Below are 25,706 nucleotides of genomic sequence, written 5' to 3'. Positions count from 1 at the left end.
CAGGCAGAGAGAGAGGGGGAAGCATGCTCCCCGCCACGCAGAGAGCATGATGCGGGGCTCGATCCCAGGACCCTGAAACCATGACCTGAGCCAAAGGCAAAAGCTTTAACCCACTGAGCCACCCAGGCACCCCCTTAACCATTTTTAAGATATAATCCAGTAGTGTTAAATACATTCATATTGCTGTGCAACCTATCTCCAGATCTTTGCTCATCTTGTAAAACTGAAACTATATTCATTAAACAACTCCACACTCCCATCTCCCCCCAGTCCCGGGCGCCCACCATTCTACTTTCAGTTGCTATGAACTTGACTACTCTAGGCACTTTTTATATAAGTGGATCTTTTTTTTTAAATTTCCTTTCAGCGTAACAGTATTCATTATTTTTGCACCACACCCAGTGCTCCATGCAATACGTGCCCTCCCTAATACCCACCACCTGGTTCCCCCAACCTCCCACCCGCAATATAAGTAGAATCTTAACAGTATTTTCTTTTTTTGTGACTGGCTTACTTCACTTAGCTTAAGATCCTCAAGGTCTATCCATGTTGTAGCATGTGTCAGAATGTCCTTTTTTAAGGTTAAATAATATTCCATTTTATGTATACGTCATTTTTGTTTATTCATTCATCTGTCAAAGAACATGGGCTGTTTGGGCTACTATAAATAATGCTATGCATATGGGTGTATAAATATGTCTTTGAGACCTTGCTTTGAATTCTTTGGAGTATATACCCACAAGTAGGATTTGCTGGAGAACACTGTAATGCTATGATCAATTTCCTGAGGAACTGCCATATTGTTTTCTACAGTGGCTGCAATATTTTACATTTCCACCAGCAGTGCACAGGGGCTTCAGTTTTTCCATATCCTTGTCAACCCCACTATTATCTGGGGTTTTTTTTGGATAGTAGCCATCCCATGGGTGTGAGGTAGTATCTCATTATGGGCAGAAAACTGTTTTTAAGTTTATATTTTTACTAAAGTACCAGAGATAATTAATTTAAAAGAGAGAGAGAGAGAAAGAAAGAGCACTTGTGTACCCAAGTGCAGAGAGGGAGCCAGGGAGAGAATCTTGAAGCAGAATTCCCACTGAGTGTGGAGCCTGATGAGGGCTTGATCTCATGACACATGAGATCATGACCTGAGCCAAAACCAAGAGCTAGCCGCTCAACCAACTGAGACACCCAGGAGCCCTGTTATTAGAGATAATTTAAAACATATGTGCAGGGGCGCCTGGGTGGCTCAGTGGATTGGGCCGCTGCCTTCAGCTCGGGTTGTGATCTCGCGGTCCTGGGATCGAGCCCCGCATCAGGCTCTCTGCTCTGCGGGGAGCCTGCTTCCTCCTCTCTCTCTCTGCCTGCCTCTCTGCCTACTTGTGATCTCTCTCTCTCTGTCAAATAAATAAATAAATAAAATCTTAAAAAAAAAAAATATGTGCAATACAAATCGACACTAGTTAACCTTAACTAAAAATTCAACTATGTAACTGAAGTGTAGTATTTTTTTCGAAGATTTTATTTATTGGGGCGCCTGAGTGGCTCAGTGGGTTGAGCCTCTGTCTTTGGCTCAGGTCAGGATCTCGGGGACCTGGGATCGAGCCCCACATTGGGCTCTCTGCTCGGCGGAGTGCCTGCTTCCCCCCCACCCCCGCCTACCTTTCTGCCTACTTGTGATCTCTGTCAAATAAATAATAAAATCTTAAAAAAAAAAAACAACTTATTTATTTGATGGACAGAGATCACAAGTAAGCAGAGAGGTAGGCAGATAGGGGGAATCAGGCTCCCCGCTGAGAAGAGCCCGAAGCGGGGCTCGATCCCAGGACCCCGGGATCATGAACCGAGCCGAAGGCAGAGGCTTTAACCCACTGAGCCACCCAGGCACCCTTGAAGTGAAGTATTTAACTCTACTGCCAAAACAAAATATTTCAAACTGAAAAACGATATTTAATGTATATTTTAAGTAATTTTTTTGGATAAAGAAAATTCACTATATATTGATGTGTGACAATGATTCTATCTTTATAACATAAGCAATTGTCCACAAGGAAGTACTAAAAGAAAATATACAGTGAGAGTCCCTTTTGGGGAAAAAAATAGCATGAAATGAAATATGAAATATGAAAATGAAATATGAAATGAAATATGAAAAATACATGTATTGTTCATATTCATCCTAACCTAGAGCTATATTTTACAAGCTGTAGATCTCAACCCCTTAATGGGATATAAATTAATTTAGCGGGTCTCAGTCATCATTCAAAAAAACCAAAGTATCAGAGTTCATCAGTTCATCACTCCTAGTAAAGGTTATGTTTCATGAAAATTTTTTGTTACGTGTAAATCATCACATATGTGTATAGTAGGCAGTAAAGCAAGGTATTTCTTATTACAGATACTAGCCAAAAAAAACAAAAAACAAGTTGGAAAAATGATGGGCTAGTATAGTGCTTCTCAAATTACCTACCTGTAGTAAAGGGCCAGTTGTTTTTTTTTTTTAAACTTCCAACCTGTTGTAGATTGATACTTTTATAAAAAACAGAAACCTTGAATATGATGCCTGTAGCAATGTCAAACCAATAAAAATGTCTCTAAAAGCCTTCCTTTCACTTTCTGTAGTTATTTTACTGAAAACCAGTAACCAAGAATTCCTGGCCCAGGACCAGTCCACAGACCACACACCACAGGTCTGCAGGACTTCTGTTACAGAGCTGTCTTAGTGTCTTAGTTGGAATACAGGTAACAAGCTGATGATATCAATGAGAACAAGATGCTGGGAATGACCAAAGTAATATACTTACTTAAGAATTAGAATACAAAGAACCAAAATGAAAATAAGACACAAATGAAATTAATAGGAATGGACATAAGATATCACAGATAAAAGAAAAACAGATGTCAAGGCACCTGGGTGGCTCAGTCATTAAGTGCCTGCCTTCAGCTCCGGTCATGATCCCAGGGTCCTGGGATGGAGCCCTGCATCGGGCTCCCTGCTCAGCAGGAAGCCTGCTTCTCCCTCTCCCACTTGCCCTGCTTGTGTTCCCTCTCTCGCTATGCCTCTCTCTGTAAAATAAATAAATAAAATCTTGAAAAAAAAAAAAAAAAGAAAAAGAAAAAGAGACATCGACTGTGCAGATTAAGGGAAAAAACAGGCTGAAGAGCAGTTTTTGTGAAGGGGAAAGAAAGGATTACAAGTTCATTATGACCCGAATAGGCCTAGCTGCATTTTTAGGTTTCATTAATAGAACCACAATGCTTAAAATGAAGGAATAGCTTTGCTGAGTGCTGTCTGTGGCTCAGGTCATGATCTCAGGGTCCTGGGATCCAGCCCCAAATGGGGCTCCACGCTCAGCGGGGAATCTGTTTGTCCTTCTCCCTCTGCCATCTCCACTGCTCATGCTAAGAAATAAATAAAACCTTAAAAAAAAAAAGAAGTTCTGCTCATTTTGACACTACTCCTACATTCAATTCTGAATCTTTTAGAGGAGTGCTTCTCAAAATGTAGGCCACAGCTCTTTCAGGGCATCAGTGAGGCTGAAACCCTCCTCTTTAGAATTTTTTTTCTATGTAATCTTTACATTCAATGTGGGGCTCAAACTCACCCCCCCTGAGATCGAGTCGCATGCATCTATTCATTGAGCCAGCTAGCCACCCAGCCCCACCGTGAGGCTGAAAATCTTTTTTCTTTTTTCAAGCTTTTCTTTATTTACTTGTTGGGGAGAGAGAGCGAGCGAGCGAGCATAAGCGGGGAGAGTGGCAGGCAGAGGGAGAAGCAGCCTTCCCACTGAGCAAGGAACCCGATTTGGGATTCAATCCCAGGATGCTGAGATCATGGCCTGAGCTGAAGGCAGACCCTTAACTGACTGAGCCACCCAGGCATCCCTGAAAGTCTTTTCATAATATTACATTATCCTTTTTCACCATGTTATTTTTGCACTGATGATGCAAAAGCCTAAATAGAGGGTAAAACTGTTGGTGTTTTAACATGTATCAAGGCAACGGTACCGAACTGAACACTCTTTCATAATAAAAATACTCAATAAACTAGGAGTAGAAAGGAACTTCCTCAACATGATAAAGGGCACTTATGAAAAATTCACAGCTAACACCATACTCGATGGTGAAACATTGAAATCTTTTTCCCCTAGAACAGCAACAAGACAAAGATATAAGCTCTTCGCACTGCTATTGAATATTGTACTGGAGGATCTATCCCCCGCAATTAAGAAAAAAAAAAGGCATTCAACTGACTCAATTGGAAAGGAAGTAATAAAACTGTTTGCAGATGAGGTTATCTTGTATATAAGACATTCTAAGGACTCCACTGTAATACTATTAGAAAAGAAAAAAAAATAGAAAAGATACAAGATACAATTGCAAGATACAAAATCAATATATAAAAATCAAATGTATTTCTATAAACTTGCATTGTGCAATCTGAAAATAAAATTGAGAAAATAATAATTTCATTTACACTAGCAATAAAATACACTAGCATTTAGACTAGGAATAAAATACCTAGGAATAAACAGATCAAAAGAACTGCAAAACTTATACTCTGAAAACTACAGAGCATTGTAAAAAGAAATTTAAAAAGATCTAAATAAATAGAAAAGCATCCCCTGTTTATGGGCCAAAAGACTTAATATTGCTAAGATGGAAATACTGTCCAATATTATCCATAGAACCAACGTTATCTCTTTCAGAATCTGTCAAATAAGACATATATTGGTCTCTGTCCCAGCTCCTGATCCTGAGCTAAAAAAGCTTGTATTTGGGGTGGCTGGGTGGCTCAGTCATAAAGTGTTTGTCTTCAGCTCAGGTCATGATCCCAGGGTCCTGGGATTGAGCCCCGCATCAGGCTCCCTACTCAGCTTGAAGCCTGCTTCTCCCTCTCCCACTCCCTCTGCTCGTGTTCCCTCTCTTGTTATGTCTCTGTCAAATAAATAAATAAAATCTTTAAAAAAAAAAAAAGCTTGTATTTTCCTAAGTGATGGAAATGATAGGAGCATCTTATACAGAGCCCCCAAATCCTTTCCAATTTCCTGGGTGATGCCCTTTTTTTTTTTTTTACAGTAGGGTCCACACCCAATATGGGGCTCCAACTCACCCAGAGATCAAGAGTCACATGTTCTACTGAATGAGCCAGTCAGGCGCTCTGGAAACACCTTTTTTCTAATGAGGTGCCTCCTGGATAGCTTCAGGATAAGGGCTGGTCACCAGGGAAATGAAGCCATGATTAGAAGTCTGGAACATTCAGTCCCAAGCCCATTTTCTGGGGAGGGGAGAGAGGCTAGAGATCGAGTTAATAATGGATCATGTCTATGTCATGATGCTTCCATAAAAATTCCTGAAGTACAGTATAGGGAAAGCTTCTAGACTTAATGGCCGTGAACACAGCCATGTGCCAGGAGGGTGGCACGCCCCAACATGACAGGGACAGAGGACCCTGAACTCAGGACCATTCTGGACTCATCCTCTATACTCCCTCTTCTAGTTGTTCATCTGTATCCTTCATCATACAGTAAACTGGCAAATGTTAATTAGTATTTCCCGGAGTTCTGTAGGCTACTCCAGGAAACTGAGACCAAGGATAGGGTCATGGGATGAATCAAGAGCCCAAGGGATAAAGGGGCACCTGGGTGGCTCAGCTGGTTGAATGTCTGACTCTTGGTTTCAGCTCAGGTCATGATCTCAGGGTGGTGAGATCAAGCCCTGCATTGGGCTCTGCACTCAGCAGGGAGTCTGTTTGGGATTCTCTCTCTCTTGACAGCCCCCTCCAACTTCTCTCAAATCATAAATAAATAAATCTTAAAAAAAAAAAAAAAAGAGCCAAAGGCAGTAAAAAGAGTATCCACATTTGGCTTAGAGTCTAGGTGCATGAGCAGGGTGAGGGCTTCCACACATAGGTAGAAGGGTGGGATGTATGATGAGGGTATCCAGACAGAGCAGTCTATGTTGGTGATTAGAGCCCAAGGAGGGGAGGAGGGTGTCCACTGAATGGGGGTGGCAGAGAATCAGCCCAGATAAAGAAGGCATCCAGATGGAGGAGCAACCTGTAGTTGGGCATCAGAGCCCAAGAGAAGTGAAAGGGGCACCCAAATGGGCGACCCAGCACACTGAGGAAAAACCCTACCTCACCGGAATGTTATCAGGATTAAATGGATAATATGTGTCAAGTATGTGAGCCCAGAGTAAGCACAGTCCAAGCATTTGCTATTAATGTACTTAAGAGGCCTGGCATCATGCCAAACAGAGTATCCGACAAATGGCTGTTTACTCTACGATTACACAGTTGTATTATGCCCTAAATACCTCATCTACATACAACAACTAGTGCCTGGAAGATGAGCAAAATTATTTCTAAAAATTTACTTCCCTCCAACCACTTAGTAACACCTACCTCCCTTTCATAACTCCATTTTTCCACCCAGACGTCCAAATTGGCTCTTTCTAGTTCAGCTTTGGTTAACTTTTCCTTTTAGATGTTTTTAAACGCTCTATTCCCTTTAATCCTAACTTCTTCAAGATCTTTAAATTCACATATTAGCACAAAACCCATCATCTCCATGGAAACAACACTTGAAACACCTATGCTGGTATGAAGAGCTTAAACAGACAATGAATCTATAGCTCCCTCCCCATATTGGTACCTACTGCATAGCTTGATGGAGGTCTCATTTGTCTCCTACCTGTCCTTGTTTGGGCGCATGCATGTACACCCCTATGTAGAGTCCCATGGAAGGGGAGTAAGCAAGTCGTAGTTTATATCCAGTCCCAGCAGCGAGCCGAAGGTCTTTAAACGTGGGAACATACTCTAGCATGTCAGCTGCCATCAGGCACATCTGGTCCTGCCCAAGATGAATCAACAAGTAGTGTCAAAGAAAATCCAAGCTAGAAAAACAAACTCCTTCCCTTTCAAAAGGAGGTATATCCATTACATCTACCACTCTTTCTTTTTTATCTGCTGAAGGACACTACAGGTTTTTTGTTTTGTTTTTCTTTAAATTCTGAGACGAAAATATCTATTCAGTCTGATAAATAAAGCCATCAACTTTTTTATGAATCTTAAAAACTATTTTATTGGGCAACCCATTCAGGACCCCTCTCTCTCTAGACAGCTTTTTTTCTTTCCTTTCTGTTCTTACCTTCACTTAATAAACTTTCACTTCACCTTTTAAAAAGAAAAATAAACAAAACTATCTTATCAACCTGCATTTAAAAAACACATTTAATCCTTTTTTAAAAACATTTTTTCCTCTTAAGTGAAGAGCATTCTCTGCACTATTTTAATTCTGTAGGATTCGTAATTTAAAAGAGGGAGAGAGATATATACATAGAAATGTGTGAAAAATAAAGCTAAATGGAACTGAGTCTAGAAATGGCCTGTGATTTCCAAATAAGTGATCTTAATGATCTTTGAGAGAAACAGCAAGATTGATTTCAATTTTCTTACAATTCACAGTCCTATTTTAATTTATAGTAACTATAAATGTAGCATTTACCTTGTAAGACCACATTCGTAGTTTATGATCCTGGCACAGAGCAAAGATGAAGGCATCGTGCTCAACGCAATGAACAGCAAGAGCGAAGGGACGATCGGAAAGCCCCTGGTCACCTCTAAAAACATAAGGCCCAATTTTTGGGTTTCAGTGTTATAAATATTGGATTATAATTTGTAATTAAAAAGATAAAACGAAGTTATAAACGTACACTCTTAAAAGAAGGAGCCAAGAATTTATATACTGGTATAAGATAATTGTATTTTCCAGTGATTTACAATCAATCACTATGATACATTTTAAAAGGCTCTACATAAGACAGGAATAGAGTTCTAATCATCAAAAATTTCCCACTCCTAGTATTCTATAAAACCAGATTTGGTAAGTCAGGGAAGAGCACCGAATGGAGTATTGTGAGAATATTTACAGAAAATCACGTTCTGCAATCAAGGTGTCCAAGATGTGGCTCTCCTCAGATAGAATGTGATGTTTTACAGACTCTTCTCCTTTTCAGTATAATGCTTATCTGCCTTAGAGTAAGACTGGAATTACTAATAGGTGCTGACCAGTGCAAAAATTACATTCTTGGGCCCTCTGATTTACCCACCAGACACCACTTACCTGATAGCTGTTGGCATCCAGCCTATAAGCAGTCGTTGCATTACTGAACTCTGTTTCAGCTCCACAACTGACACCATCCCTATGAGATTGAAAACAGACCAATGAGATCAAAGGCACCTCTGGATTAGACTCAGAGAAACCCAACAACAAGGATGTAGCCATGAATAAGGTCCTTATAACAGGTGACAGGTTTCTGCATTTCTATGTGAAGAAGTTTTAGGATGCAGCCTATCCACATACATACCTCTTAAAATACTTGGAATCATTCTTGGATCAATTAAAAATGGCACTAACACATTCCTAGGGAAAACTCTGCCATTTACCAACAGTAACTCTACTGGTGCTCAGAACAATCATTCTTTCCAAAACAATCACTGGTTTCCTTTCGCATGCCAGGCACAGTTCCAGATGCTGAAGATGTAGCAGTAAACAAAATATAAAAAATACCAGTCCGCATGGAATTTATATTCCACAGGGAGGAGGGCAGAAGCCGAAACATTAGACTATATTAAGCAGAATGGTAATAGGTGAAAACAGAAAGGGTACAGTGAATGCTGTGTTGGGGGTGGTGCATGTGTACGTGCAATTTTGAAAAGGGCGGTCAGGGAAGGCCTCACACTGATGGATCATTGAGTAAAGACACAGAGGAGTTGAGGGAATGAGCCAAGTTAGTAGCTGGAGAAAGACTATCTCAGGCAAAAGCCCTAACGTGGGGGTGTGCCCAATATGTTCAAGGAACATCAAGAAGGCAGGAGACTGGTGCATAGAAGTGAAGGGGGGGTAGGTGGAGAAGCTGAGGTTAGAGAGGCAGCAGGGGGTCACTGTAAGATAATGTAAGGACTTCGGGTTTATTCAGAATCATCTGAAGAAAAAACCCTCACCCAAGGGCTTTGAGCAATGGAGTGACATGGTTCTACTAAGGTTTTAAATGTACCAGTCTGTCCCAGAAGTCTCTGTAGAGAGGTTAGGGAGAGGTCTGAGAGGTACTCAGGAAGCTAATGCAATAATCCAGGCAAGAGACAGTGGTGACTTGGAGGAGGTTATCAGCAGCTGAATTTCCTTGCATCAATTAACTTATTTTAATAATAGAACCTTAACCTGAAGTTGGTTAAGTAGTCAACACCTCTCTACTATAGACCTTAGAATAGGCTATCTTGTAGTCATCTGTCTTCCCACGCTCCAAAAAGGTTTACAATTCCTCATCCACTGTATAAAATCTTACTTTCTCAGGAAAAAGAAAAAAACCAGTAAAAGCATTAGACTCCTTAGGCAAGCAACACTGAATGATCATTTCAGGGTGGTAGGGAAGCAGTTCTTGCCACGGCTGATGGGCATAGACTTCTAAGGTTTTAGTGCCAACATTCCTTGCTTAAAGTTACATCCAAGTTCGGGTCCCATTCTTACCAGGTATGTCATAAGGAGGTAGTTTAAGAACAAAGATTCCCCCAGAAGCAGATGGTAGAGCAAACAGAGCCTCTCCATCATGGCTAAGCCAGGCTGCTGAGGTGGTAGAATTAGGGGAGAGTCCAGGTACAGCTGGAATTAATTGAGAGTTGCAAGGATCCCTGAAATCAACTTTTCCAATGTCAGTAAATATGGACTGCATCTGACTTTCAATTACCAACTCCTGTGGGGTAATGAAAAAGAAAAACCTGTTAAATCGAAATAAGCTGAATTTTGCTCAGTTCCTTTCAATTGCTATAAAACCTTTTTTTTTTTTTTTAAAGATTTTATTTATTTGAGAGAGAGAGCGAGAGCGAGCTCGTAAGCTCAAGCAGGAGCAGGGGGAAGGGCAGAGGGAAACAGAGAAGCAGACTCAGACTCCCCAATGAGGGTGAAGCCTGAGGTAGGGCTTAATCCCAGGATCCCGAGATCATGACCTGAGCCAAAGTCAGATGCTTAATCGACTAAGCCACCCAGGTGCCCCTACAAAAGGCTTTTTTTTTTTTTAAGATTTTTATTTATTTATTTGACAGACAGAGATTACAAGTAGGCAGAAAGACAGGCAGAGAGAGAGGCAGCTCAAGCAGGAGCAGGGGGAAGGGCAGAGGGAAACAGAGAAGCAGACTCAGACTCCCCAATGAGGGTGAAGCCTGAGGTAGGGCTTAATCCCAGGATCCCGAGATCATGACCTGAGCCAAAGTCAGATGCTTAATCGACTAAGCCACCCAGGTGCCCCTACAAAAGGCTTTTTTTTTTTTTTAGATTTTTATTTATTTATTTGACAGACAGAGATTACAAGTAGGCAGAAAGACAGGCAGAGAGAGAGGAGGAGGAAGCAGGCTCCCCACTGAGCAGAGAGCCGGATGTGGGGCTGATCCCAGGACCCTGGGATCATGACCTGAGCCGAAGGCAGAGGCTTTAACCCACTCAGTCACCCAAGCGCCCCTACAAAAGTCTTTTAAAGTAAGAAATGACTGATCCTAAAAGGAAAGCTATCTTTTTAGGTAAAAATTATTTCTTCAATTTAAAAATATGTCTGATCATTTTAAATAGTAACTATCAAAGTACATTTGGTGAGAGGTAACAAATCCAATTTTCCTTCAATTTCTAAAGGACACTGCTCCAACATTAAATTTCTGATAGCCAGGGTAGTCTGAGAAATAAGGGATATTACCCTTAACCAACTTACACTCCTATACATCCGGGAAGGGTGTGGTAAAAGTAATCTGTGCACTGTTTGATTGGTTAGTATCAAGATTATCACATGATTCTGAGTCTCAGAGACATGAACCCCTCCAGGTAAGACGATGCAATTTTGGAATTTGAGGCGAACTGTATTATTCAACAGATTTACGTCCAGTGACTCTTCCACCAGCTCCAATGTATCTCCAGAGATCTTCCTATTAAAAAAGAGACATTTGTTTACAAAGTTTATGCTTTTCTTTCTAATTGACTCTTGCTTTGAAATATATGGGAATAGTTTCCAAGTGAACTTTCCCAATTTGAAGGTTCTGGGTAAACAAATTCAGATCAATTTTACAATCCAAACCATCACAGTATGTTCATTTACAAAACACAGCACAATATAAAATTCAAATCTTATTATATGATTCTCTGTTCAATGGAGGCATTTCCAAACTCGATGACCCGTTTATTTAGAACAATGATATTCAACACAATTAGGCTCCACTATAAAGACAATTCACACCACATCCCCCATTACTTGCAGTGGAATGTGGCCTCCACTATTAGTACCACAGCATCATACTATAGTGACCTTAATAAATGTGACTTCTGTGACTAGCTCCTGCTAGGCAGGATGCAGGGCAGACTTCTTCAGGCACATCTCTGCCATATGGTAGCCTTGGATCATAGAAAACACCATGCTGGGAAAGCCCTAACTTCTCATCACCTGTTTACCATACCACCTGCATCTGCCTCCAAAGAGCAAGTCTCCTTCCAGTAATTCAAGGGCAATCTCTAACTTTCCCAAGTATACTCCTCCTGCTTCCATCTCTCCTTCTTCCAAAGCCGCCTCTCTACATTCAGATATGCTCTTCCCTGGCCTCTCTCTTTCTGTCACCCTGTTCCTGCCTTTATCGGCCATTCCAATTTCTCCTTTCCCCTCCATGGCCACAGCTTGTCTATTTCCTCACCTCCCTCATACTCTTCAACCCGCCCTCTTCTCACTAAGGTCACCACACCAATTCCAATCAATGGATTCCTCAGTTCTGCTCTTACACTTGACCTCTTTGCAGCATTCCACACACGTGACCATGTTGTCCTGAAAAGTCTCTTTCCTGACTTCTATGATACCACCCTCTTCTGCTTTTATTCCCCCATCTCTAGGTACTCCTTCTCTTCTTTGACTGGGTGCCTACTTTTTATTTCTCAAACCCTGATCCTGGGTCATCTTACTTGCTCACTGTATGCATTCTCTTGAAGCACATCTTATCCACTCCCAAAGTTGTATGCACCATATGAATTTTTTCTTTTTTAAGATTTTATTTATTTATTTGACAGAGAGAGAAAGATATCATAAGTAGGCAGAGAGGCAGGCAGAGAGAGGTGGGGGGAAGCAGGCTCCCTGCTGAGCAGAGAGCCCGATGCAGGTCTCGATCCCAGGACCCTGAGATCGTGACCTGAGTTGAAGGCGGAGGCTTAACCCACTGAGCCACCCAGGCGCCCGCCATGTGAATTCTGATGATTTCCTAGGGTTCTCTTCTGGTAACTCATGGTATGTCATTAGCACAAGTTTCTGGATCTTCAACCTCATCTCTGAACAACTGCTTCACCTTCCTGCCTTATGGTTAAAGCTGGGTCCTGGATCTTGCCTGAGCCCCTGGAGCCCTCCCTAATGGTAGTAAGCTTTCTCTACCACAGTACCTTTAGGGGGGGGCCTCAAGGTCAGGCATATTTGTCTTGCTTGCTCCCCAATGCCATACTGGGTCATTGTTCCTCCCTCTCTGCCCAAACCACTCAGCTTTCAAGTGTGTTCAACTAGAAACCACCTGTGACCCTTGCCCACTGCAGTTCCCTATAGACCTCTTTCAGTCCTTGAAGCCTCGCTCCTGCTCAGTCACTCTCTCCCATACTTCCACTGCCATATCTTTACTTTTTCAAATATCCCACTTTCTTCAATTCCTCTCCTTTAGTGATTGCCCTCGACTGCATATAAATACACTGGTATATTTCTCCCACACCCTGGCATTGTCTTCCTGCTACCATTTGATTCCTCTGCTTCTCTCACAGTAATGCTCCTTAAGAGACCTGTTCTGTTCTCACAATTCCTGTCCTCTTCTTCTCTCCAGAGCTCAGCCACTTCGGGTGTTTGTACCACAATAGGAGCAGTTTCTAGCATGGTCACCAATGATCTCCACCATTCAAAGGTCTATTTTCACTTCTCTGACTTACATGCAGTATTTAACAGTTTTTCATTCTTCTCCTTGAAATATATCCGTTAGCTTCTGGGATACCACTCTCTTTTTCCTTCAACTCTTTATTTCCCTAGCTATTTCTTCCCAGTTTCCTTATCTTCTTAAATACTGGAGTGACCCAGTGGTTAGTCCTCAGACCTCTTTTCTCTCATCCACACAAGTTTTCAACAGAGGGCTCTTCTAGCCTACTCCCTAAGGACATTTAACAGTTACGTGGAGATATTTTTGCTTGTCACAACCGGGAGGGGGATGCTATTGGTCTGAAGTGGGTCGAGACCAGGGATGCTGCTCAATATCCTACAATGTATAGGACAGCCCCCCACAATGAAGACTTTTCTGGCCCCAAATGCCAATACAGCAGGTGATCTCATTCAGTGTAACAGCTTTAAATGCCATCTAATGCCAGTAATTCCCAAATCTGTAGCTTCAGCCCAAACTTTCCAATGGACTGGCTACTGCTTTAACACTTCCATTTGGATATCTAACAGGGATTTCAAATGAAAACTGTCCAAAACAGAATGCCTAGACTAGCAAACCTGAAAAACACTTGGTCACCTGCACTCTTTCCCAACTCAATTATTGGCATCTCTGTAACTTCCAGTTGCTCAAGTCAAAAATCTTGAGGTCACCCTTGACTCTTCTCTTTCTGTATACCCTAATCTGATCCGGTGGTAATTCTATCAAACTCATCTTTTTTCTTTCTAAAGATTTTATTTATTTGTTCGAGAGAGAGAGAGAGAGAGAGCATGCATGTCCACGAGGAGCCAGGTGAGGGGCAGAGGGAGAAGGAGGCTCTCTGCTGAGCAGGGAGCCCAATTTGGGGCTCTATCCCAGGACCCCAACGAGGGGCTTGATCCTGGGGCCCCAGGATCATGATCTGAGCCAAAGGCAGATGCTTAACCAACTGAGCCACCCAGGTGCCCCCTAACAAAGTCATCTTTAAAGCATATCCACAGCCAGAATATTTCTCACTGCCTCTACTAATACCACCCTGGTCTAAGCTGCCATCATCTCTTGTCTGGAATGTGGCACCAACCACCTAATCGGTCTCTCTGCTCCCAAACTTTCCCGGCTATATGCTGTTCTCACCACAGCAGCCACAGCAATCCGCTAAAAACACAACTTAGATCATGTCATTCCTCCACTTAAAACTTTAATGGCTTCTTGCCATCTAACTCTGTAAAAGTCAAAGCCTTAAAATCACCAACAAAACCCTGATTTGACCCTTGGCTACTTTATTATAATCTATCCTTTGATCACTCAGGGGCAGACTCCTGCGGCCCCTTGCCATTCTTTAACATAACAAACAAGCTCCTGTCTCAAGGTTCTTTGCATTTTGGTTCCTTTTTCTTGGAAGGTTCTACCTGAAAATCTTATTCCCCAGATTACCTCCTCTGCTCAAATGCCAACTTATCACTGGGTCTTTCCCAAATAAAAGATTAACTCCTGCAGGCATCCCCCTTCCCTTCCATCCCTGTTCTCTATTCCACTTATCATTGGACAAACTTACTTATTTTGGGGGATTCCTCTTGTTTACTATCTGCCTCGAGAGCATGGAATTTGTTTTGTTCCCTACTGTATTCTCAGTCCCTAAGCACTGACTAGAACATATCAGGCACTAAAAAGTATTTCTTTTTCTTTTTTCTTTAAGATTTTATTTATTTATTTGAGAGACAGAGAGAGAGAGAGAGCATGAGAGGGGAGAAAGTCAGAGGGAGAAGCAGACTCCCCGTGGAGCAGGAGCCTGACATGGGATTCAATCCTGGGACTCCGGGATCATAACCTGAGCCGAAGGCAGCTGTTTAATCAACTGAGCCAACCAGGTACCCTAAAAAGTATTTCTTAAATGAGATTTGTATGTCTAACATAAGTCTCTCTTCTGAGCCTTGGACCTATAAATTTCAATGCCTACATGACATTTTGGAAGGGCTGCTATAATGGGTACTTCAAATTTAATATATCTGAAAGAATTATTCACATCTCTCCAAAATCCATCCTCTGTCTTCTGTATATTAGTGAAATGCAACCCCGCCACTCAGTATCTTGTTGGTGATACCAGAAACCAGGGAACTGTCTTTGTTCCCTCCATTTCCCTTCCCATCTTTTACCCCACGTTCAGTCTATCACCAAGCCCTAGTAAAGCTACCTTCTAAATGGATCTTAAATCCATCTATTTCTCCTTTCCTAACTACTCCCACAACTGAACCACCAGCATCTCTTACTCGGTAAGAGCAAGAGCAAGATCTTTTTTTGTATAATATCTATCTAATTCAAATTCATTTTCCATGAAGTAAACAGATTTTTTCTTTATGAAATTTGGTTTATGCTAGTAAAGAGTTAATAACTTTTTTTTTTAAAGATTTTATTTATTTATTTGACAGGCAGAGATCACTAGTATGCCGAAAGGCAGGCAGAGAGAAAGAAGGAAGCAGGCTCCCCGCTGAGCAGAGACCCCCCCCCCATGTGGGGCTCCATCCCAGGACCCTGAGATTATGACCTGAGCCAAAGGCAGAGGCTTTAACCCACTCAGCCACCCAGGTGCCCCAAGAGTTAGTAACTCTTCAAGACCTTTCAATGATTATTCAAGGTACTTGGGAAAAAAAAATCCAAAGTCCTTAGGAAGGATCTGAGTTCTGCTTACCACCCCTGCCATCCCCCAGGCTCAGCATCTCTCACATCACTTTCCATTTCACCCACTGCACTTAAGCCACACAGACTTCCAGTCAGTTCCTCAAATCTGCCCAGGTCTTTCTATCCTACAGATTTTGCATATGGTGATCCTATATGTGGACCACTCTCTCTCCAACCACCTGCCTCGGCAACTTTTCATCCTACAGATCTCAAGTTAAATGTGATATCGGTGAAGACCTTCCCTGTCCCACCAATAACACTGGTCCTCTCATAAACCTCTCACAGCCTCTATACTTTTTCTCTGAGCCAAGTATGAAAACTTCATGTTTATACAACTATGTTGTGGTCCCTTTCGTGATTTTTTTCCTTCATAAAACTGCCCCATGAAAGATGGCTCCATATCTATTGTCAGGCAGCTACATCTTCCATGATGGAAATAGTGGTTGTTTTTGTTCATCACTTCATCTCTAGTAAACTCAGCAGAGTGCATGACATGAAGAAGCTCAAATGTATTCCATGAATGGAAGAAGCTGTAGAATACAATGAGAACACACTGAGTTCAAGTTTAAAACTCGTCTTCGGGGGGCGCCTGGGTGGCTCTGTGGATTAAGCCGCTGCCTTCGGCTCAGGTCATGATCTCAGGGTCCTGGGATCGAGCCCCGCATCGGGCTCTCTGCTCTGCAGGGAGACTGCTTCCTCCTCTCTCTCTGCCTGCCTCTCTGCCTACTTGTGATCTCTCTCTCTGTCAAATAAATAAATAAAATCTTAAAAAAAAAAAAAACAACAAAACTCGTCTTCGGGGCTTTATCCCATAAGCTTCATTTCCTCTGCTTTTAGTGCCGCCTGGAAGGGCACCTCTCCTAGAACTTTGTGTCTCCTTAATTTTCTCCTGATTCAGAAATCAAAAGAAAACAGTGTTTCTTTTTTCCTGACTGTCCATTACTGCCTTAGAGAAGGACACTCTGGCCAAGAGCCGCGAAAATTCAAAAGCCGAACAATCCGACCTTCCAGGGTGGTTCGGCGAACACAGCACTTACCAATGAATGAACCTGTTTCTGGTGACGGAGAACAACTTGCCACTTTCCATATAGTAGAAGCCTCCCGCGCTCTCACCGTATTTCACGGCTCCAGCCAAGGCATTTGCAGTTCCTGCAAAAGGAGAGTGGTTAGCCTGCATACCTGGTTCTCTCGGGATGACAGAGACTGAGGGCGCTGAGAAAGCAGAGGGTGACGACTGACAATCCACACAAAGAGAAAGGGAAGAAAGCAGGACGAAGTAAGACACTACGGAAGCTATGATCCCAGGGCTAGAGGCATGTGGACTTAGAGGAGTATGAATCCGGGGTCAGAGATTTAAGGACCCATGAGAGGAGCCCGAGGGGAAGGATCGGATCGCGTTCTCCTTGGCTGCTTTCGTACCGATGCCGGAAACTGTGAATTCCCGAAAGTGCCTCGGCCTCTCGCGCTCAGCACCGCTGAGCTCCAGGAAGCTCCGTTCTAGGGCTCCCGCCGCCGCCATCTTCCCGCCGCCGCCGCAAGGCCCGACGGGACGCGAGCTAGGCCGGGCGGCCATCGTCACTTCCGGGGGCGGGGCGGATGGAGTTAAGCACAGGTGAGGAAGCCTGCGGAGAAGGAGGGTATGTTCGTTGTGAGGCTTCCAGTCAGTTGGTTGGAGAACGAGAGTGAACAGGGAGGAAGCCAGAAGACAAAGGGGCAGAGGGAACCGACTCTGCTTGCGGGAACTTTAGCCTGGCCGGCTAGGACATCCCCTCAGGGGGCGGTACCCTTTTCCCGGCGTCCTCAGGGCAGGGGGCGGGGCCAGGTTTGTTTCCATTTTGAAAACCCGGGCGCCGGCGGCGGGGTTGAGCTTCCCGGGAGGGGCGAGGTCCGGAGAGTCCGGGTGGCCGAGCGCCCTCTACCGGCTTCCGGGTTCGCGGTCACCCTTTTCTGCGTCGGGGTGGCGGTCTGTACATTAGCTGGTCCCCTTTCTGGCCTTCAGGGACACGTGGGATGGGGAGAGGGCGAGTACTGGGGAAAGGAGATCTTTTGTGTTGGAATCTTTTAGAGATACTGAATTCGTGCATTCTGGTGTTCTGAAACGCTGTGCGTTCAGTAAAACGTTGATGCAACTCGCTGTGGTTATCTAAATGCTGAAAGGAATTTGCCTTTCATTCCGTCCCTGATCTGGATGTTTGTAAGATACTGTGGCTTTACCGGTATCTAGGGCACAGTAGATGCTCAGTACTGGGAAAAATGCTGATTTTCATGGGAAAAGGATTTTTCCTCGATAGTCAACGTTTGTTAAGCAGTTCTGTTACTCTTGTTACCACCAGTGAATGCAACCCTTCTCTATCATTGTTTTTTTTTTTTTTAAAGATTTTATTTTTATTTGACAGCGAGAGAGAGAGAGATCACAAGTAGGCCGAGAGGCAGGCAGAGAGAAAGAGAGAGGGAAGCAGGCTCCTGCCAAGTAGAGAGCAGAGAGCCTGATGTGGGACTCGATCCCAGGACCCTGAGATCATGACCTGAGCCGAAGGCAGCGGCTTAACCCACTGAGCCACCCAGGCGCCCCTCTATCATTCTGTTTTATTGATCCTATTCTAACCACTCCCCCCACCCCCACCACCTCATCTTTCCAGCTTGCTCCTAGGACTCCAGTTCTAGCAATGCAATCCCTCCATCCCACCCAGGAACCATTGTTCTACCACCTTTTCACTGTCCCCATTTCATTGAGATTTCCTTCTTACTCTGCTTAAATTCCATTTAAATTACTCCTTTGCCTAGCTTGCTCTTTCTTCATTATGCTTTGGTAAAACCTAGAAATTTGATCAATCCAAGACTGCAGCTGAACAGGGCTGGAGAAAAATATACAATTATCAGACATACCTTCCTCTACCTCCATCATGATTCTAAACTTCCAGTAGGTCCATACTGCTACCCAGCGAACACATTGTGTTTCCTTTGTCCACTTACTGTCCTAGATGAGTATTTCACAACTTCTCTAACCTGCAGCACCTCTCTCCTCCTCCTCACTTTCAGCTTGCTTTTTCACTTAGAAAATTGATGAAATCAAGAGAATTTTCCCCACTGCCTCCTTTCCCTACCCGCCTTCATCAGTACCTGCATCCTCTGCCCTCCTCTTCTGTTACTATAAATTGCACTGTCCGTACACTTACATCCCTAAACTTATGGGCATAAACTTTACATTTTCCCCTGCTGAAGGACACCATGCCAGCAGTGCTCTCTCTCCTCCATCTTCAGTTCTGCACCACCCCCCATTACTGAGTTGTTTCCCCAAGCACACAAACATGCTGTTATTTCTCCTTCCTGCCACACACAAAAAACTCGTTTGATTTCCACTCTCTTTGGCTACTATCTACTACTTCAGAGCCCCTCTTTATCTCTTCAGAGCTCCTCTTCATCGCTACAGCAAAATTCAAGAGCTTTCTGTTTAATTTCTTTTCTTTGAGTCTCTCTTAAATCCACTTTTATCAGGCTTTTGCGCCTGTTGCACTACTGAAACAGCTTTCTTCAAGATCTCCAATGACGTCCATCTTTATCTAACACCGAACTCTCATTCCTTTTTTTTTTTTTTTTTAAGTAAATGCTACACTTATCATGGGGCTCCAACTCTTGAGCCTGATATCAAGAGTTGCATGCTTTATGGGCTGAACCAGCAAAGCACCCCTGAACTCTCATTCCTTAACTTATTTAACTACCTGCGGCATTTGACCATTTAATTGCTTTCTTGCCCACTTTCTTCACATGGCTTCCAGGACACCACAGGCTTTTGATTTCCTCCCATTTCACACACAGTTCTTTTTCAGACTTCTTTGCTAGTTGGTTCTCTTTTTCTCCAAACTTCTTAATGTTGGAATGCCCCAGGGCACAGTTCTTGGTCCTGCCTACACACATTCCCCTGAGGATTTCATGTAGTCTTCTGGCTTTAAATACTAGATCGCAGTAGTCTGATAATTCCCAGATGTATTTCTCCAGGCTAAACCTTTCTCCTTTGAATTCCCACCTTAGGTATCCAACAGCCTATTCCTTTTTTTTTTTTTTTTTTAAGAGTTTTTATTTTTTAAATAAGCTCTAGGCCCAAGATGGGGCTTGAACTCAAAACCCCGAGATCAAGTCACATGCTCTATGACTGAGCCAGCAAGGGGCCCCTTGAGCCTGCTTTTTACATTCATCTGCCTGCTAACAGCACTGGATTCCCCCACAGACACCTCAACCTCAACATATCCAAGGCATAACTCATTTTATCTCACTCTATGCTATCATGTGATTCTCTATGTGCCTCTCACTAGCCAGTGACCTGATTTAGAAATTGAGGAGTCATACTGGGCACAGAGCTCCTGAAACCCTTGGAATTCCCTAAGTGATGAGAAGAGAAAGGTGCCTTTTAAAAATGTTAGTGAAGTGACTTTTGGAAAGTCCCTCGGAAGCTTAATGGTGGGGGCTGGTTGCCAGGAAAAGCAACCACGTGATTTGAAGGTTGGAACTTTCAGCTCCACCTCCATCCCCAATTTCTGGGGAGGTTTGAGGGGTTGAAGTTTGAGTTCAGTCACCAAAGGCCAATGATTTAATCAACTAAGCCTATGTAATGAAGCCTCCATAAAAACCCAGAAGGATGGTTTTGGAGAACTTCCAGGTGGTGAACCAGAATGAACCCAGTACTGTGCCCCAAACTCCGTGGGGACAAAAGCTCCTACATTCAAGACTTGGTCCTATATATCTCTTTATTTGGCGGTTCATTCACGTCCTTTAACATCCTTTGTGATAAGCCAGTAATCTAGTAAGTAAATAGGTTTGCTGAGTTCTGTGAGCTGCTCTAGCAGAAAATTGAACCCAAGGAAGGGGTTATGGGAGCATCCAATTTATAGCCAGGGGTCAGAAGCACACGTTATAACCTAGACTTGTAATTAGCATCTGAAATGGGAGCAGTGTTGTGGGACTGAACCCTTAGCTTGTGGGATCTTACATTATTTCCAGGTAGGTAGTGTCAGAATTGAGTTAAATTTGTGGGATACCTGGTCAGTGTCCACAGGAGTTAATTGCTTGATGGTGTGGAAAAAATCCCATCCATGGGACCTCCAAAAGGCCTACCTTTAAATACCATCACAGTAGGGATTAGGTTTCGATATATGAATTTTGGGGGGTGGGGAGGACACAAACATTCAGTCTCCAGCACTTTTTAAAAACTTCCAGGGGCTAAAAAAAAAAAAACCTTTTGGCGGCTCCCTGTTGCCCTGACGTCCAAGGTCTTTTACCACTTCAACATAATCTACCTTCTTTAAACATTTTTATTTATTTATTTTTAAAGATTTTATTTATTTGAGAGAGAAACAGAGACAGTGAGAGAGAGCAAGAGCTGGAAGGAGAAGAAGGAGCCCAATTCTGGGCTCAATCCCAGGATTCTCTAGGACTGGAGCTGAAGGCAGATGCCTGATGACTAAGACACCCAGGGGCCCCTACCTTCTTTAAGTTCTTGCATCTCCTTGAGGGAGAAACACTTACGCTGTCCCAACTGTAGACTGCCTTCATACAGTCCTAGTGGTATTTGGTCATACGTGGGCATATTTGTCAAACCTGTGTGATGGGTATGCCTGAAACCTACTTGTTAAGGGACTGAAAAGGGACTTGGGGAAAATTTTTGCCTTAGGGCAAAAGGAACCTGTAGTAATTTGATTTGGGATTTAGTTGTAGTAGAGCACATTGTGATTTGCCTACCTCCCTGGCCTCTGCTGGACTTGGGTCTGATGCCTATGGAAAGCAGAGCCGGGGGCTAGGAGGACAAAAAGACTAAGTACACTACAGCATCTGTGAAACACTGAGGGCCCTTGAGTACTGCATTCAGACTGCTCTTGCTGAGCGTACAAAAAAGGAGAGCGCCAGTATTTCTCCTGCACAAATGACCCTAGAGCAGGTTTTCCAGTTTAAAGTCTCCAGCATATTGTGTGTGTGTGTCGGGGGTGGGGGGAGGGTGCCTTCCGGAAGTCTGGTGACCAAAGGAGTGGGGCGAGTACCTAGCAAGGACTGTTGTCCTGGAGAGCAGGGATGGTCCCCTGAAGGAGACTGGAGCCTGGCCAGCAAAGCAATTCCTAAGAGTAACTCGGTGGATTTACCTATATTAATTGGAAACTACCTGGAAATGGATTATTTCATTAACAGATTACTTCATGAACATAGACACTCCCTGGGCACTCCCAGAAATGCTTTAGAGACCATTTAGCAGGGACTGACGATCTACTGGCAGAAGTAGGTGGGGGAGAAGTCAGTGGAATGTATTCATGTTTTAAATGTAACTGTGCTTTTACCCGCGGTCTGGGGAAATGTGGGTTTTACTATATTTGGACTATTTCACTTGTATATGTCATGCTTGTAGAGTTCTGTGTGTTTTTCTGTATGAGTTTTCCATTGGTGCTATACTAAATTACTACAGTTAGTGGCTTTAACAGTTACATAGGTTAGAAGCCCAACATGGGTTTTATTGGGCGAAGATTGAGGGATCAGTAGAGCTGTATTCTTTCTGGAGACTGTAAAGGAGAGTCCTTTTCCTTATCTTTTCCATCTTCATGAGGCCAACACATTCCTTGACTTGTGTCCCCTTCTTTCATCTTCAAAGCCAGTAATGTCACATCTCTCCCTGACCTCAGGGAAAAGTTCCCTGCTGTTATTAGGTGGGTCCACCTGGATAATCTAGAATAAACTCCCCCATCTCTAAATTCCTGAACTTAATCACATCTACAGAATTACTTTTGCCATGTGAGGTAACTTAGTCACAGGTTCCAAGATTAGTATATGGATATCTTTCCTGCATGTGTGGGGTGGGGGAAGGGGCATTTTTCTACCCACTATATTTATGATTTACTAAATATATCATATTCTAATTTCATTTTTATAACATCCTTGAATGGTAGTATTATTCCTGTGAGATAACTTTTCTGAAGCACTGGTTAAAAATATAGTTCCTATCAGTTGTTACTATCTTAACCCAGAGTTCAGTGTTAGCATTACTCACTGATAAGGACAACCAGATTTGAAGTGTCTTCTGGGTGATACAAAGTGAAGGATATGGCATAATCTGTAAAAGATTTTTAAACAAACATGCCATAAAATTCGCCCTTCTAAAGTCTACAGTTCAATTATTTTTGTATATTTATATAGCTACATAACTATCACGACAATCTAATTTTGAAGTATTCATATCATCCCCAAAAGAAATCTAATACCCATTAACATCATTGCCCGTTTCCCTCCTCCTCGGCCCCTGGAAACTACTAATCAATTTTATGGTCTTTAAAATTATATATTTTATTTATTTATTTATTTGAGAGAGAGAGAGAGAAGGGGCAAAGGGAGAGAATCTCAAGTAGACTCCTTGCTGAATGCAATGCCCAACATGGGGCTCGATCTCACTACCCTGAGATCATGACCTTAACCTAAATCAAGGGTTGGATGCTCAACAGACAGAGCCACCCAGGTTCCCCCCACCCCTTTTTGTTTCTTTGTTTTTCAAGCCCCAACACAGGTCTTGAACTCATGACCTGAGATCAGGACCTGAGCTGAAATCAAGAGTTGGACGCCTAACCAACTTAGCCACCCAGGTGCCCCCTCAGTCTTATGTTTCTATAGAATCGCCTATTCTAGACATCTCATATAAATGGAATCATACATATGTAGTCATTTGGTTTTAACTTAGCATAATGTTTTCAAGGCTCATCTATGGTATAGTATGAATCAGTATTTCATTAATTTTTGTGGCCAAACAATATTCCATTGTGTGAATATACTGTATTTTATTTATCTATTCATCAGTTGCTGGACATTTGAGTTGTTTTACGTTTTGACTATTATGAATAATGCAGCTATGAACATATAAAGTATTCTTGCAAAAATGTTTACTACAGATTGTGGTAGGCAGAATAGTGGTCCCCCCACCCCCCCACGCCCTGCCAAGTATCTACCTCCTAATCCCTGGCACTTGTAATACGGTACCTTATATGGCAAAAGAGACTTTGTATGTGTGAGTAATGTTAAGGACCTAGAGGTGGAGAATGTAGTGTGGATCACCCAGATGGGCCCCATCTAATCCCATAGTCCTTAAAAGAAAAGAGCATTGGGGTGCCTCAGTTGTCGAGTGTCTGCCTTTGGCTCAGGTCATGGTCCCAGGGTCTTGGGATCCAGCCCCACATTGGGCTCCCTGCTCAGCAGGAAGCCTGCTTCTCCCTCTCCCACTCCCCTTGGTTGTGTTCCCTCTCTCGCTGTGTCTCTCTCTGTCAAATAAATACATAAAATCTTAAAAAAAAAAAGAAGAAGACGGGGCACCTGGGTGGCTCAGTGAGTTAAGCCTCTGCCTTCGGCTTGGGTCATGATCTCAGGGTCATGGGGTTGAGCCCCGCATTGGGCTCTCTGCTCAGCAGGGAGCCTGCTCCCCACACCCCCACCTGCCTCTCTGCCTACTTGTGATCTTTCTCTCTGTCAAATAAGTAAATAAAATCTTAAAAAAAAAGAAGAAGAGTACATTTTTCCAGAAAGAGGTGCCAAGGACAGAAGAAAGGTCAGACATGTGTGATATTGCTGGCATTGGGGATGGACCAAGGAGGCCAGGAACAAGGGATTTGGGCAGCCTCTAGAAGCAGGGAAAGGCTCAGAAACAGATTTTCCCCAACAGCCTTCTGAAAGGAATCGAACCCTGTCAACACCTCAATTTTAGTCCATTGATTTTTGCTCTTAGCCAAAGAGACCTGCCTTGTCTTTGATTATACCTCCTGCATCCAGTGAGTGGTCAATGTGGAAAGTCTAAAGGTCCTGCCCCTTACCTCAATGTAGGACCACTCTGAAGGACCATCGCAGCTCCAAAGTGCTGTGTGAGACCAGCCGAGGCCTCAATTTCTCTTTTGCCCAGTCCTGCCTCCCTTAGTCCCTTCAAAGCACTGTTCCTAAGAGCACTCTCTAGTAAACCTTCTGCACTCAAATCTGCCTCCAAGTCTATTTCCCAGCGAGTCCAACATGAGACACATGCACATGACATCTTGTCCAAGGATGGGCAGCCAGCTGGGAACCAGCAAGAAAAAGAATTTGGAAAGGGAAAAAGGTTAAGCGGAGGACCTACTCTCAATTCCAAAATTGGTGATGAAATATTGGAAAGAACATCAGCTGGGCTTTAGAAAACTTGGGTTCAAATTCTAGCTCTGCCTCAGAGACCTCTTGTCACTCGTCAAGCCACCTGTCTCCCTGTCTCCATTTCTAAGAAGACAATGTTGTACTTACTCATCTTCAAGGTGTGTTCTGGCACTCAGCTCCCGGTCTGTGGCCCAAAAGCCAGAGACAGGCTGGATCTTCAACTTCATCTCTCCCGGATTTCCAGGCTCAGAAACGTGCCCCTTCCAGAAGCTCCCCAGGACTGAGGACAGGCATGTCCTTCCTGAGTCAAAATTGGCTTGAGTTGCACAACCCATAGCCTTTGGGACACTTACTTCAAACTGATAGTTTTTAGATGCTTGTCTATCACTATGCTTTCCCTTTGCACTATTTTTTCACTTCTTTGTTGGTAGTTAAATCTTTTTTTCCTGTATAAAAAATGTCCTGCAGTCAATGTGCATATTTTATATAGTCTCCTTCCTTCCTTCCAAAAAGGTTGTTAAGTTGATGAGGCGTCTTACAGATTCCTACGAATCCAGTAATTACAATTTTTACAGTGAGCTGTCTCATACCTTTTCTTATCTTCAACATCCATCAGAGTTCTTGAAACTTAAAGTACCTAAAAATGTTTGAAGGAATTACTAAGTGAATGAGTAAACACATATAGACATCCTTAGAAAACTCAAATACTCTTTGAACCATTGAAATGCTAGTCGCGGCGTGGTTGCAATATAAATGGAATCGTAGTGCCATCTAGTGGTTAAGTAGTGACTGTTTAGAAGCAAAATGCAGAATGTCAAATTATTTGGGCAGCCAGTTTTACTTACAGATACTTCTGTAAGAAAAATACTTTTATGACTTGACGCTATATTCTGAGAATGTCTTGGTTTGCTAGATCACCACTAATGAATAAGTATAAGTGAAC

General features: G+C 43.0%; 1 protein-coding gene across 1 annotated transcript in view; it reads right to left on the bottom strand.

Annotated features, from left to right (window-relative positions):
* NUP160 (nucleoporin 160) overlaps positions 1 to 17,214 on the bottom strand; it is a 51,243-nt gene extending 34,029 nt beyond the window's left edge. Inside the window, exons 1-7 of the mRNA XM_046017145.1 lie at positions 17,054 to 17,214; positions 16,672 to 16,783; positions 10,756 to 10,966; positions 9,528 to 9,750; positions 8,124 to 8,202; positions 7,506 to 7,620; positions 6,693 to 6,851 (exon numbers count right to left, since the gene is read on the bottom strand). Of these exons, the coding sequence (XP_045873101.1) occupies positions 6,693 to 6,851; positions 7,506 to 7,620; positions 8,124 to 8,202; positions 9,528 to 9,750; positions 10,756 to 10,966; positions 16,672 to 16,783; positions 17,054 to 17,207 (1,053 nt within the window). The 5' untranslated portion in view covers positions 17,208 to 17,214. The remainder of the gene's footprint in view (positions 1 to 6,692; positions 6,852 to 7,505; positions 7,621 to 8,123; positions 8,203 to 9,527; positions 9,751 to 10,755; positions 10,967 to 16,671; positions 16,784 to 17,053) is intronic.
* Between the last annotated feature and the right edge of the window lie 8,492 nt (positions 17,215 to 25,706).

Source organism: Meles meles, chromosome 8, assembly GCF_922984935.1.
Source record: "Meles meles chromosome 8, mMelMel3.1 paternal haplotype, whole genome shotgun sequence".
Classification (NCBI taxonomy): Eukaryota; Metazoa; Chordata; class Mammalia; order Carnivora; family Mustelidae; genus Meles; species Meles meles.
Note: the sequence above shows the minus strand (reverse complement) of the source record. Positions and strands in the feature narration are given on the sequence as shown.